The sequence below is a fragment of the Drosophila montana genome, unplaced genomic scaffold (genome assembly GCF_035044405.1).
Source record: "Drosophila montana isolate Dmon_TW-CO22-7 unplaced genomic scaffold, ASM3504440v1 contig_3029_1, whole genome shotgun sequence".
In the NCBI taxonomy this organism is placed as follows: domain Eukaryota; kingdom Metazoa; phylum Arthropoda; class Insecta; order Diptera; family Drosophilidae; genus Drosophila; species Drosophila montana.
In genome coordinates, this window is record NW_026997904.1 from 16,338 (window position 1) to 37,714 (window position 21,377).

The following is a 21,377-nucleotide window of genomic DNA, read 5'->3' on the forward strand; positions in this document are numbered from 1 at the left end:
CTATCCTTAGGGAGTTTGTTTTTGCATTTAGTTTGTTTTTTATGTTTTTTGTTTGTTTTTCTGTTTTGTTTATATCTCTTTTAATAGTTAGGTTTTTTAAGCATAGTATATGTTTGTTTTGTGCATTACTCAGCTATTAGCTTATACTATAACATATACATTTATAACATATGGTAAATTGTTTTTGTGTGTTTTTTTTTTTTATTTTTCAACATTAATTTTTTGTAAATTTTGTCGCTTCTGCTAATCGATTTATGTAGCTTCATTTTTCTCATTTTCTCCAGTTTTGCATATATAAAATTCTTGTTGTATTTTGCTGCATATAAATTGATGTATTTAAGAATTTGTTTGACTTTTGTTTTATTTTTATTTTAATTAGTTTTTTGTTTGTTATTTGGAATTTTTTTTGCATTTGTTTTTGTTTAGAATAATTTGCTGCTTGATTTTCTAGGCATGTGTCGAGGAATTGTGCGCACAATTCAGTATTACTTTTTACCAAAGAAAAAAAAAAACTACAATTTTTCATATAAAATACATTAATAGGAAATTAATTTTCGTATCTGTTTTTTTTTTTAGTATTTTTTATAAAATTATGTTATCAGTTTTTTGTTGTTTTTTTTGCTTATTTTCCTGTAGTAAAGTAAACTTTTTATGGCCAACTGACTTTAGATTCCACATATGTACACAACACACACACACACACACACACACATGCACATACACTCACACATACGCACACATAAGCACATTTAGACAGATCTTTAGCTGGACTTAAATACCAAAATGTGTTTTATTTATTAATTTTTCTTCTTTTTTTTTGATACATAATATTAGCCGTTAAATTCGTACCGCGTTTGCTCTGCTTCTTCTTCTTCTTTCATTTGCTGCTACTATATAGATCGTATATAGACATAAAATGTGCATAATTTTGAATACTCTTTCTTTATAGTTTTTTTATGCATTAGCTACAACATCAAAATGGACTGTTATCTTAAAAATGTTTGCCTTGTTGCTGTGTCTTGTGTTAAGGTATATATGTATATATATATGTATGTATGTATGTATGTATGTATGTGTGTATATATATGTATGCATATATGTTTTCATTAGGTTTTGGCGCGTATAAATATATTTATCTAAAAGTTGCTCTTTCTCGCTTGTTTCCGGCTGGGTTTACTTTACAGACTGTGTTCATTGGTGTTCTCGAAATATTATTGGAATTATTTGCTTGCATTGAGAAAAAGTTGACTTTGAAAAGTTTAACAAAACCATCGAAAAAAACAAAACAACCTCGCCAAAAATTAATAATGCAAAATATATTTGAATACAAAAAAAAATAAAAACATTGTTTGAAAACACATTTTAATTGAATGCGTTGTCGCTCGTTTTAGTTTTAGTTTTTGTTTGTTTTTTTTGTTTTTAGTTTTGTTTGAATTAGTTTTTGTTTAAATTAAGCGAACATTATTTTTTAAATAACATTTCTAATAATTAATAATTATCTGTTTGCAGTCTTTGGTTATTTATTTTTTCTTTTCTTTTTTCCTTTTTTTTTTTAAAACATACATTAAACATTTTTTTGTTTGTATATCTTTCAAATCATACAATTAATATTTGTATATATATATATATATATATATATATAGGTGTATATCTTTAAGTCATACATTTAATATTTGTATATATAGGCGTATATATATATAAATTTCGAAGCTCCCCACTCTCCGTCCCGCCCTTGTTTAAGCTTACGTCGTGTGTCGCGTTTTTTACGCGCGGCAAAAAACGCGCACAAAACGCGCGCTCCGCCTTCCACCGCATTCTGCGCTGTTTAGTAGTCCGGACTGGAGTCGAGCAGCCGCTTCTCCGGCGTCAGATCGCCCTTGCGCAATATCCGGCTGGCCGCGCTGCAGCCATGCTCGAATCCCTTGCCATTCGCCTGGAGCCCGCCATTTTGTGATCCATTCAAGCCGCCGTTGCCGTTGCCGTTGACGTTTGGCATGCCGCCGCCGCCGCCGCCGCCGCCGCCGAGAGGCACAATGGGCATCATGCTGCTGGTGGAGCCGATGCCGCCGGCGCTGGAGCCGCAGTTGTTGGCATTGTTGCCCTGGCAGCGGCAGCCGCGACCCGCGAACCGTGCGTAGCACTTCTCGCAGAGCTTGATGCAGCCGCGCATGGGCCAATAGCACCAGAGGCAGGGCAGCACAATGGAGAGGGCGCCCAGCCAGCCCCAGCGCTGGGTGCGCTTGTAGGGGCCGCAGGAACAGGGATTATCGACGCAGGGTGTGCCGGTGCCATCGTCGCAGTCCATGTCGTTGTCCCGGGCGCAATGGTAGAACAGCGCCTTGGCGCAGCACAGGCACGAGGCATAGTCGATGATGGACTCGGCGCTGCACAGGCACGTCTTGTTGCACACCCAGGTCTGGGGCAGCGGTCGGGGGCTCTGGCACTGCTCGCAGCGGCACATCCCGCACCGTGGACAGACAATCGGATTCAGCAGCGACGGATCTCCGCCCATCACAATGGACGCGCCCAGCTGGCCACCGCCGCCCGGCAGCCCCTGCTGATGATGATGCTGCTGCTGATGATGCTGCTGCTGGAGCAGCTCCTCCAGGGCATGCATGTGCTCCTTGCCGGAGGCGGGCTGCTTGGTGATCGGCTGCGTCAATGGCTGCGCTGTGGCTGCCGCCGCAAAGCCCAGTCCGAGGATGCCGCGTGGCGCCGGCGGAGGCGGCGGACCAAACTTGGAGGCGGGTGTTGCTTTGGTGTGGCCATTTAACTGATGCGGTTGCTGCTGCTGCAGCTGCTGTGGATGATGCTGCGCGGGATTGTGGTGCAAATGCGAATGTAATAAGCCATCGGTGCCATCGATACCCGCCGCTGTCGCTGTCGCTGCCGCTGCCGCTGCTGACGCTGACGCTGACGTCGACGTTGACGTGGTGACCGCCGCCAGTCGATTAATGTGATGGGCATGTTGTGTGTGGGTTGCTCCTCCTGGCGCCTGATGCTGTTGGTGCTGCCGCTGGGGTAGCAGCAGGAGATGATGCGTCGTTGTCTGGCCGTTGTCCTGCTGCCCGGCCGGATGCTGGCTGCGCGTCGCATGCTGCAGCGGCGTGTCCACATACTCATTGGTGAGCCTTTCGGATTCGGGTCGCGGTTGCGCCAGCGTGACGGGGGAGGCGGGCGGCTGACCCGTTGACAACAGTGCCGACACGGGCTCAGCGCTTTGGAAATGACTAAGGAAGTGGTTGTTGTTGCTGCTGCCGATGCTGCTCCCTCCGACGGGGGTCAGCAGCGGTGCGGGCGGACGGCGACGCGTAAAGCTGGAGGTGGAACCAGCGCTGCTGTTCGCCGTGGCCGTCGAGGAGGAGGCGTTGCTGCTGTTGCGGCTGAGGCTGCTCGGACGCTGCGGCAGAAATGTCAGATGATGTATCTGATAGTCGTCGAAGTCCGCCGTTGTGGGTATAATAGATATCGTGTTGTTGTTGTTGTTGCTGTTGCTGGTGTTGCTGGTGTTGCTGGTTGTTGTTGCTGTTGCAAGTGTTGCAGTGTTTGTGCTAATACTCGGATTGTTGTTGCTGCTGCTGTGGCTGTTGCTGCTGCTGCTGTCGCCACCTAACGCTGTTGGCTCCGGCGCCCTTGGTCGATGCACGCGCGGTAGCAGCTTTGGGGGCCGGGGTGGCGCCAAGGGATCGCCGCCATTTCTGCGATCCATGAAGTGCTTCAAAGGCCAATTCCAAACACCAGCCTTGCAGACTGCACTGCACTGGGGCTAGGTCTACAACAACGGTTGCGCTGCGCTCCAATGATTCGGCCCCTCAATAGTTCCCTCGGTAGTTGCTGTGCCCAAAATCGTTGCGATTTGCCTTCATCCTAGCGCACGTGCTGCTCCGACAATTTGCCAAGCACAGCGGCGATTGCTTTCTGCAAAACAATGAATAAGAAAACAAATATTAATAAAATGCATTTCAATTGTTTTTTCTTGCAACCAACTGCAGCTGCCTTCGCATGGCACGTTCATATTCTCATTTGGATTCTTTCAAAAGTTTCCAAATTGAAGGCCACGCCCCCTGCAATATGGCACGATTTCGTTTGTTTTTGTTTTTACTCTGCTTATTTAGTTGAAATATACAACTTATCTTGTTTATAATTAATTGCTGGCTGTGCCATCAAAAAACAGCTAAAAACAACAACAACAACAACTTAACTTTGGTCAGCTCAACGTCCAAGAAAAAGGTCAAAATCTTTGGCGTGACTTTTGTGTAAACATAATGCAAAGCTTTTTTTTGTATGCCCTGTTGCCATGGCATATAAACAATTGGGTATGCTATTTCTAGTCAAAAGTATATAAGACTAAGGAATAGTTTAAAAATATCTAAAACCAAGAAACAATAAGTTGCCAGTTCAACTTCAACGGCAATTTAAGAAAATACATAGGTGCATGATTTTTTATCTTAACATCAATAACAGCAAATAAAGTTTATATAAAATGTAAAGCCAAGAAATGTGAAGTTGCCGGTTCAAACCCAGCAGCAATTTTAAAAAATATAAAAGTATATAAAACTGTTATCTTAACGTCCATAACATTTTGGTAAATTTTATTTTAATATGTAAAACCGAGAAGCGAGAAGTCGCCGGTTCGAACTCAGCATAAATTAAAGTTAATAACTTTAATTTTTCAATTTAGTTTATATATTTTTATCTTAACCTCAATAAAAGCTGATAAGCTTCGTTTTACAATTAAAAATGGAGAAGCAAGAAGTCGCTGGTTCAAACCCAGCAGAAACACACAGAATCTAAGAATCAGAAGAATCAATTAAAATATTTGTTATTGCAGGGTAGCTCGTAATGGAGCACTCTTTGCAGCTGCCCCCCTTTCGAGCTGTTTATTTAGAGTTTGTTTTAATTTTTATTTTTTTCTTCTTCTTCTTTCAAATGTCTCGAACTGGCACTAAACATTAAAATTCAGTTGAATTCGCCGCGTGGACACATGATATTTTCAAGATTAAAGCTTGTGGCTCCCTAAATGTGAGTTTTGCTAATTTGACCGGGTTTGGATTTTGTTTTTGTTTCTGTTTGTTTTATTAAAGGGAATCATGTTTAATGGGAATTCCGCAGAACTGCGCTAGGCCTTTGTTTGGCTATGTTTTTGCTGGAATTACGAATTGGGCTTTCGGACTTCTCACTTAATTCTATAGACAAGACTTTGCAGTCCAAGCGTTGGCTCCAATTATAATTTGTTATTTAATTTATTTAATTTACTTTTTTGTTTTTTTTGTTTTTTAATCACCTTTGAACATTTGAACCGCATAACCTTGATTATCTTTTAATAGCCACTCCCGCGGTTCGTAAAAATTGCAAATAAAAGTAATTTTTGGCGCATTATCGCTTTACCCATTTTAATTGCTTTCTATTATTAATAAAATATAGTTGTTTTTTTTTTTGGTACGGAAATTAGAAAAGGCAGCAATTAAAATTGTCTAGAAATGGAAATTACTTATTTGTTTGTTGCTGCGAGAGATCACTGTACTTTGACTATATCCAATTAATGCGATTTTGGAGGCGATTAAAGACCAAATATAAACATGGCCATTATTAAATGCGTGGCACGAGTCGCAAATAGGTAAATACAGGAAATTAATAAAGCCCAAGATGCTCCATATAAAAATATATATGTTATGTGTATATACATATATATATATATATATGTGCGATAGCTAATGGCCAATAAAAAGCGTCAGGCATTAGTATTATTATGAGTGCTTTGCAGCTTACAAAGCTGCTCGCCTGAAATGCGAACAGCAACAACAACAACAACAAGAAAGCAGGCAAAATGGATCTTTATAGATTCACCTTTACATAAGTATGTATGTATATGGCTATATGTACACACAGGCACACAGAATATATACATGTGTGTGTGTGTGCGTGTGTGTTGGTATAAAAATTAACACAAACGCCCACTTATTGACGTCATGTCCGGTACTCAAAAACAATTTTCGAGAATGACCACAATTGAGAAAAACAAAATCGAAATAAACAGCCAACAGATGAGGAATGGGCTTTCGGCCAGCCTAAGAGCCAACCGGGGAGGGGGGGGCGGTGCGGTGCATTGCTGCTGATTGCCAATAAGAAAAACTATAGGAAAATAAAAAAAGCAAAAGGAATAACAAAAAGCGAAATACTCGACGTGTGTGTGTGTGTGTGTGTGTGTGTGTTTGCCAATCGTTTTGGCTCGGCAAACGTGATTTGAAATTTTCCTTTTGATTTTCATTTCGTTTTTAATACAAAATTTTCGATTTTATGTTATTGTCAAATGTTGTTGTTGTTGTTGTTGTGCAAATGATTGGCTAATTTATTAACATTAGACATTAAAAGGCGAATAAATATGAAATTAATTAATAAATACACGATTAAGGTGCCAGCGTTTACTTCTGCCCGTCTCCAAAGTTTCCTATTATTCGTATTTGGCCTAAATTTGAATACATAATTATTTGTTTATTTATTTATTTATTGCTTTGTCTATTGCTTTGGCCACGCCCAAAAACCAATAGCATAAAAAAAAGCAACGCAGCGCCAAGATTTTCGATTTCATTCTTAAATTAATTGGCACAGTACACATTAACACAAACAAAAAAGATTTTATTAAAAAAAATGCACGTAATTTATAAAGATTTTTCTGATTTTTAATTGCTTTCGAATATTGTTGAATTGTTGCTGTTCATTTAAGTTGTTGTTGTATTTTAAACTTTGCCGCCAAGCAGCACGCAGCGCTGGCAAGCTCTGACCTTGGCCAGAAGTGCTGAAAAAGTGCTGCCAATTTTTTATAAAGTACATAGCACACATATTTTTAACATTGCTGTCTCTGTTCAAGCTGCTGCTGCGGCTGCGGCTGTTGCTCTTAATGTTATTGCTGCAACTGCTGTTGCTGTTGTTGTTGTTGCTACTGTTATTGTTGTTGCTGGCTGCTGCTATTGCTTATGTTCTTGTAGTTGCTGTTATTGCTGCTGCTGTTATTGCAACTGTTATTATTGTTGCTGATATTTTTGCTGTTGCTGCTACTGTTATTTTAGCTTCTACTCCTATTGCTGTTATTGCTGCTGCTGCTGCTTCTGCTACTATTGCTGCTGCTATTAATAATTCTGTTATTGTCACTGCTATTGCTGCTGTTGCTGCTGCTGTTATTGCTGCTGCTGCTCATTGAGTGTCGCACAAAACGAAATTTGCCATTTGAATTTGAAACGTTTTCATTAATAAGTGAACTTGACGTTGCGGGCGCCACAGAACAAGTCACAAGTTGTCGTCGCCTTCGCCGTTCGCTGCTGGCGTCGCAGTCGCAGTCGTTGTCAGCGTCCGCGTCAGCGTCAGCGTTGTCGTCTTTCATTCAAACGATTCGACGGGTTTTTTTTTATGTGGCCATTGTATCTTTTTTTGTTTGTGGTTTGTTGTTGTCGGTGCCTGTTGCAATTCAAATAGAATTATTTAAGGCAGACAACCTGCAGCAACAACAGCAACAGCAACAACAACAGCAACAACAATGCGCTGCGTTTTTATTTAAAAATAAACTCAGGCAAATCAAATGCAAACAGGTTTTATTATTATTATTCTTTATTTATTTATAATTCTGCTGCGTTTTTTTTTTGTTTTATTCTCAAATTGTTGTTATGTTTGCTGTGCTGGTTTTTAAGCCGGGGCCACTTCTGAGGGCCGTGCCTCGTGGGCGGCGTTGACATTGGAGTTGCAGCTGAGCGTGGTCGATGGTCGAGGGAGGGGCAGGGGCAGGGGGCGAGAGGGGTGGTCGGTGGGGTGGTCGCGCCGCACTGTCATTTATATGCAATTAATTGAACGCTTAAGAAATGTCAGCATGACCCAATTATCATAAAAATATAAATAAAAATAAAACAAAACAACAACAAAAACAACAACAGCAAGAAAACCTCGATAAAAGCCAATTTTATGAACTAGTCATAAACGTTAATACAAAACGCATTTAAGCCACGTAATTAATGGACATATTTAGCCAAATTAAATGTGGCAATAAAATTTGCAGGCGAAGCCTCCGTAAATAAACAGCTTAAGATCTTAAATAGCTATTCACATGTTGTCTGAATTCTTTTGATTACATTTACTTAAAAGCAGGCGATGATAATGCCAGTACAGTGGGCACACGCTAACAAAAACTTTCGCAAATAAAGTCCACCCAAGAGATTGCAAATGATATATATCTATATATATGATATGATATGATATATAGAGAGATAGGGCTTATAGAGATTTGGAGTTCGATTCGATTTCGTTTCGTTCCGTTTAGCGGGCATTCACTGTATTGGGGCATCACGTGGTACGGGGCGTTTAAATATTTCTGCTATTTTAATTAATTTGGCAAAAATCGCTGAACTGCGGAAATTTACAATAATTTCTGAAACAGTCAGCAATGGCTCCGTCTATATAAATCGACACATATATAGACATACATAGATACATATATATTTATATATAGTAACAATGTATTTCAACTATATTATTATAAATTTAAATCAGAGCTAGCATATTTAAGATTATTGGCTCGTGCGCTCTTATCATTATTATTATTATTATTAAAATATTATTGTTCATTTATGCTTATATCATACTGGGGCGCTTCTAGGGCACGAGAGGGGGGGGGGTGGAGAGCGGGGAGAGTGCGGCACTTTTTGCTGCTGCTGTGGAAATGTGTTCGTTTTGAATGCATTTTGGCGCGACGCCTGCTAAAAATATGTGCGAATCTGCCTGAAGGGCGAGCATGCGATACAGATACAGCTACAGATACAGATACACAAGCCAATGCAGTTGCAGTTGCAGATACAGATACAGCTGCTGGCGGCGACGGCGACAAATGAAAAACCTACACAGGAAACACTAATGACTGCAGGCAAAGAACTGCGCAGTCCCGTGGCAGTAAATCGGTAACGGAAAAGACTTGGCAAAATGAAGGGTAAATACAAGAGTGCGCCTGATGGGAGTGAACGACTAGCAGATACCTTAAATGCAGCTGCAAGCTGATCCGTTCAGCTTCCTCTTATATACATCCCTACGAAGCCTTGCATAACTCTGATATCTTATATACTATACTTATGAAACTTTCAGGGATTCTTAAGGCCACTCAGGTGTGTGTACATACCAAAGCGCAAGGTGCTAGCTTCAAGCAACAGTTTTCCCAAGTATCTGGGAAAGGGAGGGAGTTATATAAAAAGTGAAGTGTTTTCAATATGTGTGTGCTATAAGAGAACATACATACAAAATTTGGTGTATATAGTGCTTATAGATCTCGAGCTATGCTTAAAAAACTAAGAACCGAAATCGATATTTATCAGTGCTAAGCAAAAGATAAGAGATATCGAGAATACAATTTATGCTAAGTTCGTCCTGCATATAGGAGTATGTAGAGCTCAACTTTGAATTCTCTAGCTTTCGAGATTGATTCTAGTTTAACTTAGCTCGACATAATCTGGCATATTTTTTGCTCTATGATCTGGCAGATGCTAGCCTCTGCCTGTTACAAGCATTAGCACAAGAACGAGATACCCTTCTTAACCATATTCAACGGGCTTACAGGGCATAATAAAGGGCAACGGGGGAAATCAATCGGTATGCACAGCGGCTGGCACAACATAGCCGCAGCATCAGTCGCAGTCGCAGTCGCAGCACAGATCATTAAACTATTTAAATGCTCGGGCTGCGGAGTCAGCGGAGGCAGCAGCAGCGGCAGGAAGCAGCGCGGGACGCGCGGCGCGTTGGCGGCTGTGACAGACAGCTCAAGCCAGAGACTAAAAGAAGTAAAAACTAAAAACCAGACGCAAGTAGTCTAAAAGGCCATATGTTGTGGATGCTGCAGCAGTCGCAGTCGCAGCAGCAGCAGTCGCAGTCGCAGCAGCAGTCGCAGTCGCAGCACAGGGCAGCTAATAGTTTTCAAAGCAAATGAGCAGCACATGTGGCAAACACAGGCACACAGATACAGATACAACAGATACCAGATACAAACAGACACACGCACACATGCTGACTGCTCACGCATGTATATACACACACATACATATTTATGGTGTATATACATATATACATATATATATATATATATATATCGGGTCTGCGTCTATGCTCTTGATAATGATGCTGATGATTATGTTGGCTGCTTTTTTTTTGTTGTTGTTGTACATTTTTCTTTACTTTTATAGTAATCATTGAAGCTAACTGGCTGACTGAAGCTGAAAGAGAGAGCGAGAAAGGGAGCGAGAGGGAGCGAGAGAACTGAGGATGAACGAACGCACAGCAAAAAGATCAAATCACCAACAAATGAGCCAACAACAAAAACAAACACAACAACAGCAACAACAAGAGCTTAACTAAAAACACGACTGCTGCAATTGCACGACTGCGCAATACCCTGCTTAAACTGTGCGTCAGTGGCTTACAATCTGTATAACAAGCAGCTACAAATATTTGTTGTTCTTTAACTAGCTGTTAAATTTGTGCTAAGATTGTGGCAAATGCAAATAAAGGCAGCAATGGGCGTGGCCAATCAATCTTTAGACATTAATCTAACTCTGCTTGCGCATTAAGTCTCCAACTGAAGACCCGACTCAAAATCAATATGCCTCGCTTGCAATTCGAGTGCAGGGTATCAAAACTGGAAACGATTCGACGGTTAGATTTGTTGTTAATGCTGTTGTTGTTGTTCTTCTTCTTGATGTTGTTGTTGTTGTTGCTGCTGCTGCTGCTGCCCGTGAGTAAGAAAGAAGCCCATAAACTACAGATGATCGACCTCAAGATTTTCTTGCACTGATTGTCGCTGAGGCGTAGGCTCTTACAATTTTCCTAGGCAGCTGTATCTATGCGTGTGCGTCTGTGTGTTTGTGTGTGTGTGTGTGTGAGCTGGTGTGTATCCGAGCTGCGTCAGCTGGTGCATGGGCTATGATGCTAGGTAGTCTTCAGGTAGAATCTGTCAATGTGTGTGTGTGTCCGTGTGTGTGTGTGTTATAATGACTAAAGTGAGTTACAGTTAAGTGGCAGCCAAAAAGGAAGCTGCAACAAATGCTGCTTGTTGTTGTTGTTGTTGTTGTTGCAGTGCGTAAGTGCTGTTTCATTGTTGTTGCTGCACACCTTTTGACTGGCAACAACAACAAATTAATGCCGCCGCCGATGCCTCTGCTGCTGCTGCTGCTGCCCTTGCCTTATAAATAGACATCTTCAACAGATGTTTTACAAAAAAGAATTTCATTGAAAATTTGTAGACAAAAAGGGGAAATTTCCCCGTGCAACACATGAGTGTGTATCCATAAATCCTAAAGGATCTGGCTGCATCCGTCTGTTATTTCCCAGGAGTTACTGAGAGATATGCCTAGTTTTATAATTAAAAATATGTTGATTATGTTGATATGTTGTGCATTAATAGACAGTTAATAAAAGAAAGTCGTTCTTTTTAGATAAAGGAAAAGCAAGATTTAATGAATTAACACAAAACGACTTTTGGAATGCCAATTTTTTTATATATGGTAAAATTGATATTTAATGCAATATTTAAAAATAAAAATAAAGTTCGACAAATTGATAAAATTCTTCTCACTTGTTAAGAGCATTTGAGGTGCCGAGTTTGGTTAATATAGTTTTAAAAAAACAAAACTCTTTTACAAAAATAAACTTGGTTTATGAATGATCGTTTTTATGCTAAAGTTCTTCGATTCTTTTAAGCTTCCCATCATATCTAAGCAGCTTAACTCAGTTTAATCAGGATAAATACGAAGTTAAATAATGAAATACCAAATAATAACTTAGCCTAACTAAGTTCGATCAGGATAAATACCAAATCAAATATTAGGATATCATTTAGTATCAAAATACTAAATCAAATACGTTTTTCATAAGAGAACACACACGATTCTTTTTGCTATATTTGAATAAAGCTTAAATAATTTATATAATAATATCTATCCAATTTAGATTCATACGTTGTGTTTGATTTCCCTTTTTTCTTTTGATAATTTTTGATTTATTGCATATTTGTATCAGGTAGTTCGCCCTGTGAATATTATTTCAAATTTATTTCATGCTCAAGCTCGTTTTCGGCTATTTTTACTTCTTCTTCGGCGCAGCAACGCCCACAAATTGCGCGGGCCCGACCCCTCCAAAAGAAAGCAACAACAACAAAGAAGGGCAGAGCACTAATAGAGCCATCTAGCTGAGGCCTACGTACACACACACACACATCCAAATATTCCATATTCAATTTTGCGTGTGCTATTCAAAAATTCCGTTCACATCCTTACACGCGCAACGCCTACGCAGCGACGCTGGCAGCGACAGCGGCAACGGCAGCGACGTCGACTGCGCAGGCGACAGCTGCTTGCCTACACATATACACACACATATTTGACAACGTGCTGAGCACACACACACTTAGACACTTTGCCAAAAAAAATACGCCAAATGAAAATAAGCGACATTCATGACATGCTGTTGATGACGTCAATGACACTAACACACACACACACACACAGAGACAGGCACACTCACACACACACACACGTGCTGATAGGAACGCCAGCACGTCTGTCGTCTGCGTCTACCTATATACAGCATTTATTTCCCCAACTTAAAGAGCAGCAAATGCCACCAAAATAGCAACAACAACAACAACGGCAATTGAGAGCCAAAAGCGACCTTTCTTTTGAGCCCAAAGAGCGAGCAGGCAACCACCCAAAAATGAATAGCGCCCGACATCAACCTGACCCGCCTTAACTTGCCCTCAAGTACACACACACACACACACACATACACGGACAGAGACAGGCACAGACACGCACAGCCCATTCACACACACGCACACAGAGACAAACAGCTGAGCGGGCAAAGTTTATCAAAGCATAGAAACAGGCGCGTGATTTGAGGGCAAGCACACACACACACACACAGAGACAGCAAAAGAAAGAGAAAGAGAGAGAGAGAGAGCGGGAGCGAGTGCGAGAGAGAACGCGCAACACTTGACTGTCTGCGCTTTGCTATTTTTAGCCACATTTTGGCCAACAAAAACCGCACGCCCCCGTCGCCCGTCGCCCGCCGCCCGTCACCCCGACCAACCCCGCCCACCCCTCCTCGTGCACCGTGCGTATCCGTATCTGGCAGCCAGAAGAAAGAGGTGAGTGACGCCTAAAGTGTCTGTCGCGCTGCGCATCTCTGAGATACAATTTGCCCAGGATAACAAACTGAAAACAGGGCTAACAGCAGCAGCAGCAGCAGCAGCAGCAGTAACAAAAGGCCGCGTGGGCTCGTCTCAAGCTGGCCGGATCACCCACGCAGTCTTGGGCGTGGGAGCGGGGGAATGGGGGAATGGGGGCTGTTTTATAAAGAGTTGCCTGTGGCACCTACAGGTGGCAAAGATTGCGCCCAGCCACACGGCTAGAGCTATTATCAAAAAAAGGGGGCGCCCGACAGCTCGGCGTACAAATCTGACAGCTTGGACGTCATCTTTGAGCGAAATTTTTGTTATTTTGTTTTTCGAAGATTTCATTGACGACATTCGCTATGCCAAACGGATTTGTTTATGCAGATAAATGTGTATATATATACACACAGATATCTACACATGTGTGTGTGTGTGTGTGTGTGTATCTATCTATCGCATGTGCGCGTCTAATGAGCATTTTGTATGCGCTTCTCGACGTTTGCCATTTGGGTGGCCCAGCCGAGCAGCAGCTATGAAAAGAACTCGAACTGGGAGCCGCTTAAGCTTTGGGGCATGCAAAAACTAACTAACGAAGGCGAGAGCCAAGCAAAATGGGTCTAATGAGCCTGGGGCTGGCATCTGGCATGGTCTAATGAATGGCCTGCCATGTAAATGTTCTCTAATACAATTTATATAAACTATATAAATTATGTCACTTGGGTTGGCAATGGCATTGCTAAGAATTTGGATTAAAGTAAACGTAATACAAAACATATTTGTTTTTAAATGTACTCATTAGCATTAGTCAGTTAGATATTAGTCATTGGCGTAAGCATTAGCTTGGAATAATGAATTGCTAAAACTATAATGAAAATTTGAATAGAGTAATGCTTATATAGTTCAGGTACATATAAAGCAATCGCTCGCTTCTATTACAGAAATTTGTATTGTTCATTGACAATAATAATAATATTCTAACTTGTATAATAATGATAATGTAACATAATACATAATAACATATATAAAATGTGTGCATATCGATTGGGTCAGATGCAATCCGAACTGTAATATATGTTTTACTTTAAACTGAGCTTAAAGTCAAATAAAAACCAAAACGAAACATGAAATTGGTTAAATATAAATTAAAAGAAACTAAGTATTTCCAGGCAGGCCCAGTTTCAAATCGTTGATAACTTCGGCTCCAAGCTGTGCATTAATCTAACCATATTTGACAGCTGCCAATTTTTAAAAATTAAAATAAAATATTTTAAAAAAAAAACTTAACTAAAACCTCTTTTAAGAAATGTGTAGAAATTGATAAGCAAGGAAACATTGATAATAAATTAAATAATTAATTAAATTATAAACTATTGTTGGAAAAATAAAAAAGAAACATATTCAAACAAAATGAGTTTAATTTTTGATTTAAATAAATTAAAACCCGGACCGCGAGGCAGACAATTAAATAAATACAAATGGAAGAGAAGACAAAGCTATCATTAAAAATAAATAAATATTTGAAAATGAAAAAGAAACGAGCTGCAACTCTCTAAAATAATGTTAACAAATTCTCGAACAAACTCAAGATTTATTTAAAATGAATTTCATTATCTTTTGGCAAACACGAGAAAGTCCCAAATCTACGTAAATTCTGCGAGCGCCAAAAGTTCAGATAGATGTCTTTTATAGCAAGTGTGCTCATTAATTTCATCAACAGCATCATCAACATCATCAACATCATCATCAACATCATCATCAGCATCATCATCATCAGCATCAGCATCATTATCGTCATTCGTTGCACTGCCCTACACAGTTGCTGTTGTTGCTTTTGTTGCTTGGGGTTTATTTTTAAAAATTATAATTTTCAAAAATAACAATTTGGCGACGACAAAAATAATTAAAATCACATGTTTGCTTGCGGCATAAAATCTTTTCAGACGTTTTTGCTTTTCCTTTTCCTTTCTTATGTATTTATTATTTTGCTTTTGTTTTATTTGCATTTTATTTATATTTTATTTTAAATACGTTTTTTTTTTGGGGTTCCTTCTTTGGCTTTTCACTTGGGCTTTCGCTTTGCTGGCGGCCGCAAAATTGAGATTTTTCTTCAAAGCAAAGCAAAGTACTCGCCCGTCCACTTACATATTGATATATGCATGAATATGGATAGATATGTATATCTGTATATATAGTACTGCGAGTATTTCGTGTATTTAAATAATAAGTATTACAAATACACAAACATTGCCTGCCGCTTTTGTATTACAGTAATTTGTATTTAGTTTAATTAGGCTTGATTTAAATGCACAATATTTATAATATTAACAAATCTATATATATAAGCTCTATACAAGTATAAGACTTTGACCTGACTGGCTGAGCGATTAATTGAGCCACAGCCTAAACGGTTTAGAGAGCGAATCCCCATAAGGACGAAAGATAAAATATGTTATTTGCTTTTCAATTAAAGAATTGTTGTTTGAACGAAAGCGAGCATCAAGAGATAAATCCAACGTAAAATAGGCAAAGGTGATATTAAAGTAGACTGTATTTAATAAAGAAATGAAGGACGTGCCAGCTAAGTTCAAAGTTCAGCATTGAGAACTTTTTGAGCATTTGTATACCAACAACTTTTAACTAAAGCAGGTTACATATTGAGTTTTGCTCTATCAACAAATCTGACTTAAAGTAAGCCGCATAATTAGCTAATTGGATAATTATATAAATTAATTAATTTAAATTGAAATAAGTATATAAATAAATGACATTAAATTAAATGAATCATATATAAATGCAAATAATTTAAATTAGTAAATTATATAAATAAATTAAATCAAAATATTTATATAAATAAATTAAATTAAATTCAAATTAATTATATAAATAAATTAAATCAATCGTATAAATAAATTAATTTAAATTCAAATATTTACATACAAAAATATAATTTAAATCATATATAAATTAAATTAATTGTATAAATAAATTGAATTAAATTAATTATATAAATTTCATTAATTCTATATACATAATGTCTCTCCATATACATATACATATAGTAATATGTAATAGAACATTTTGTTGATTTTCTTTGCCTTCTGCATTTGCGTATGTGGCTCGGTTTTCCCGGCCAACTATTTGCCATTCCCACGTTTTCTCGACTGCGTCATCAACGACATTGTAGATTTTGGCTCAAAGTGTTTGTCTAACACATTGAATACCTGCTGCTAGTTGTTCTTGTTGGTGTTGTTGTTGTTGTTGCTGCTATTTGTTATTTATTTGCTTAATCAAATTTAAGCATATAATTTATTTATTTATATAGGCGAGAAGCGTTCGCTTTTAGACACGTTCATGAATGAATTTCGCCGCTTTCTGCATATTTTTGGCTATGACATAAATAGGTGTATATAACTGTAGCTTAGTGTGTGTGTGTGTGTGTGTGTGTGAGCGTGTGTGTGAATATATTCAAATTCAATTTAATGCCAAGTGCGCCTGGCGAATTTGATAAAAACTATGGCATATCAGAATTCCATTGAAAAGCGCGCACATTACAGAGAGAAAGAGAGGGAGAGAGAGAGAGAGAGCTCTGCGAGGGGGCGGGTGACAGGGCGACGGGGTGGGTGGGGGCCTCCCCCTGCCGCCTGCTGAGCGTCAGCTATCAGAACGACAACAAAAACATATCACAGATCGAAATCGAAATCGACTTCGTTTCCAAAATAAAAAAACAGTCACGAGCCAAAAAACCAACAAAAAAAAAAAATAAAAAAGAACGCTCGACAAGTAAACGTATGTGGAACGCAGAGGCCATCGATCAAAATATAAACAACAACAGCAACAACAACAGCAACAACAGCAACAACAACAACAACAACATGGGGGCAAAACAAAATGTTAACATGCCCCACAACGAACTTATCGGGCTGAAAAAAAGTTTGTACGCCTCTTTATTTATTTTTGGACTCTCGACTTAGACGGGCCACAGCCCGTTGGCTAGGTTTTACTTTTTGAATACCCTGTACTTAAAGCTCAAGGGGTATATTGGCTTGATTTGATATATGTGTACATAGCCTGGTCAGCTGGGCAGACTTTTTGGCCACGCCAAACGCCCGGCGCATACTTTTAACTAAATAACAATATCTAAAACAGTTTTAAAGTCACAAGCTGTAACAGTTTGAGAGCCATTAACACTTTATAAGTTCTTTAATAACTTGGGTGTTTATAGTGCGATCTTGTTGAAATTTGGAGGACATAAAGATGGCATTCGAATATATATAAATACCAAAGTCCAAGGCTAAAGGTTAACTAATGGGTTTCTTAGAGCTTAGCTACAAATGCGGGGATGGATCGGAGAGGTATAATATATTGTATATAGATTCTATCTGTATATGTGTCTAAGAAGTATCAACTTTTGTATCTAGAGTATATGTATAGTAAGTATAATATTCTGGATCTGTACATAGAGTATGTGTATATATGTGTATATAGAGTATGTATCCAAGAAGTGTGCATATGAAGTATAATATTCTGGATCTTAATATACATTATGGTATACCATACAACACCCTATATATATTCTCTTTCTAAGCATTTCCAATGGATCGGGGGTTATGCAAAAGTCCCTTTTCCTGCTGTTTTCCAGCTGCCACAGCGTATTATGCAGTCGGTCATTTCGAGCTGAGTCTTTAGTGGGTTTTATTTTCTTCAAATTGTCGTTCCCAAGTTGCAGAGTTCTCCACCCACTTCAGTAGTGCCGCAGCGGGCCGATAATATTGGAAGCGCTTTGTCAGCGGAAAATAAGTAGAAAGTAAAAGCTGCACGAAAGTGCGCTTATCGAGGCGGATGCCGCGCAAGAAGAAGCAGCACAAGAACTATCGATGACGAAATCGGGCCACAAATAGAACTCTTTTCTATATTATATATAAATATAACTATTCTTTTCTATTTTTTACTTTTGGCCAGGCATGTTTATGGGGCACGTGATTTCCCAGTTGACTTTTAGATTAGAGCCAACTTTGGAAGAGTGCTCGAGTGTTTGGTTGTTTGAGTGTTTGGGTGTTTGGGTGCTCAGGTGTGAGTGACGATGAGTGAGAAACTGATTAGACAACTGGCAGATTTAGTGAATGGGCAAGTTCATAATCGGCAGGCCTTATCAGCCGGGCAACAATGAAGCGCGAGACAAACGCATCAAAGCCGATCGCATCCGATCGATCAGACACATATATATATATATGTATATACATGCATATAGAACTATATACAACTATTGAACAAACTGTTTTCGTTCAGTTCTCGTATATTATATTTTACACAAATTCTAATCTTTATTATGTGCCGTCGCATTATCTGCCTGGCAGATCGGTAAATAGCCGCGCGACGAGACAAACAAACAACTGCAGAGTCTGTTAAACATATTTCTGTTCGTTTGATACCCTTTCGGAGCATATGACGATTTTATCACGCAACATGTTACACAGTGTTTGATATAGAAAGCTAATTACATTTGCTATAAACATTTCTAAGAAGTATTAAATATGAAAAAATGCAGAATAATTCAAATTGATTTTTTCAAAAATATCCCGAAAATTGTCCAACTTTTCATTTCTTAATCCTATTGAAAAATTATCTTATTTAGTCATGTATTTCATTTAACTGAATTTTTCTTATAATTATAATAATTATAGAATTGGAATTAGAAATGGACTTAAATCAATTGAGAAAATTGTTTTAAGTCTTGGAGATTTAGACCAGATTTTTAAACTTTAATTGAACCTTTACAGACCAACATTAAGTACTTCATGAACTTAAATCAAGTACAAAATTTACTTTGAACTTGGGACTTGGTTTCAGACTTTATTTGCACATACCACCAAATGGACTTAAATCAAGCACAAAACAAGAACCGATTGAAAAGCATTAAATACTTAAATCAATCCCAATTTGATCTCAACCCTATAGAGATGCCCCCAGTAAGTCATATATAATATTATATATACATATATATATAATAATACCCGAAGAGCACACGCCCAATAGTCAAGAAATTACATTTTATAGTCACATATTAACTACAAAATTATCTCATATATAAATAATATTGATTAATAAAACGAAACTTGAATTTCCGGCAAAAATGTTGCGACAATCTCTCGAGAAAGAAAACACACACAGAAAGTGTAAACATTTCCTACATAAATTATTAGCTTGTTTGATTAAAGCTCAAAATAATCCTTCCTGTTGTTGTTTACTAGAAAATACTATGCTATAAAACATATATAGCTGTGTGTGTGTGTGTGTGTGTGTATTTGTTTATAGACATAAATGAACATTTGCATTTGTCACGACCCTGCCACAAGTCAGCCGTGGAAATTGGTAATTGTGCATTTCCTGATATCTGAGATATGTCGCGAAGGCTGAACAATTCGATTAATTGAGAGATTCCAGATATTATTCGAGCTGGTTTGGAAACTTACGTTGATTTTCAAAAGCAATCCGTTAAAATCCAATATGAAAATGTTGCGGGCTGTATAATCCGTTCGATCTGATTCGGACTATATATATTTATGTGTATATATCCAATTAATGCTGCGTACTCGTTTATATGCTCGTATAATCCAAAGTTGGCGCGTTTGGGGCACTCGGATTTGACTTGAATTTGGTGGCCTTTATTTCGACTACTCGCGATCGCGGCACATAATACATACGTGTGTGTGTGTGTGTGTGTGTTTATATGTATATATTTATATATATATTTGTGTGCGCGTGTGTATGTGTATATACAAATAGACGGGCGTAGCTTTGCTTTGCTGCTTGCGTTATTTATTTAGCATTTATGTACATATTAAAAAAGATTTTTTTATTCGCTTTGCTGGTTTTTTTTCGCATTTCATTCACAAAAGTAAATTTAATTAACACAAAACGCGACGTTGACAGCGACTGCGACTGCGACGGAAACGGCGACGCTGGCAGCACAGGCGACTGTTACAGGTTTGCGTGCCAAAAATATAATAATAATAATAAATGAACGTTTGCGACGGCAGCAGCGACGACGACGACGGCGACAGCGACGACGGTAACGGTGACGGAGACGGCGACGTTTACGTTGACGTTGACGTTGACAGCGACTGCGGCTCACACACACACATGTACACTGGCACGCACACACACATGCTCACACGGACAAACACTTAGACGGGGGCCACGTCGACGGCTGCAGCTGTGTGAGTGTCGCTTTGCAGCTGTATTTGTGCGCTACGACAACACACTACAGTAAAAAAATATTTTTATGCAATTTTATATAGACAAATTTCGTGTGTCGTTGTTGTTGCTGCTGTTGTAGCTGTTGTTGTTGTTGTTGTTGGTGTTGTTGTTACTGCTGCTGTTGTTGTGCTTGTTGGTGTTGTTGTAGCTGCTGCTTTTGCTGTTGTTTTATTTTTCGCTTAACACGTTTTGTATTTGAATTGAAATTTTTTTTGTGTTTTTTTTCGCTAGATATTTTTGCCGTGGTCGTTGTTGTTGTTGTTGTTGTTGTTGGACTTTTAAATAGACGTCGATTTTCTTTGCGCAATTTACATTTTTAGGCACATGATTTCCATTGGAAGCAATTTGTAATTCCAAAATAGATTTTCGATTGCATTTGCAAATCATTTATTAAATACAAACAACATTTGAAAACTCACTATATTTTGCACAATATTTCATTTGAATTTGAACTTAATTATTGCTCTGGTTACTGGTCGTCGGTTCGTTATGTGCGATTTGAATTGTTGTTAAATTGTTTTAAGTGAATGTTTAATATGCCAGGCTAAAAAAATGATACTCTTCGCGGCAGCCGCTCTGCTCAGCTCCGTTCACGTTGCACTGTGTACACGCTCAAAGTTTTTGAAGCGAAATGAATGCCGAGTTTCAAGCGACGTACTGGCAACCGTTTGCTTTTTTCAACGGCGAATACGTTTCATTCTGAAATTGTATGTGCGGCGAAAAGAGCGCGCTGAGAGCGCAGTTGTGTGAGTGCGGCTAGTACCCAGTCGGACATGAGCGCATGCTAAAAGCAGTTCCGCTCACTGCCTTTGTCAGGGCTAATAGCAATACGTGGGTAGAAACAATATTTTTTGCCAAATATATATTTATATGTAATTGACGGTGTAATGCTTGTAAATGTTGTTTAGTTTTCTTAATTATAAATGCT

The 21,377-nt window shown here is 38.8% G+C and overlaps 1 protein-coding gene across 1 annotated transcript; it reads right to left on the reverse strand.

Moving 5' to 3' along the window:
- Positions 1 to 3: 3 nt before the first annotated feature.
- Positions 4 to 21,067, reverse strand: sty (sprouty). The gene is made up of 2 exons (XM_064685245.1): positions 19,663 to 21,067; positions 4 to 3,918 (listed from the first exon to the last, which is right to left on the reverse strand). Exon 2 carries the CDS (start codon positions 3,707 to 3,709, stop codon positions 1,826 to 1,828), a length of 1,884 nt encoding a protein of 627 aa, XP_064541315.1. The 5' UTR covers positions 3,710 to 3,918; positions 19,663 to 21,067; the 3' UTR covers positions 4 to 1,825.
- Between the last annotated feature and the right edge of the window lie 310 nt (positions 21,068 to 21,377).

Bases quoted from the DNA above. Each gene is read 5' to 3' on its own strand.
- sty (XM_064685245.1), bottom strand. From the start codon at position 3,709: ATGGATCGCAGAAATGGCGGCGATCCCTTGGCGCCACCCCGGCCCCCA.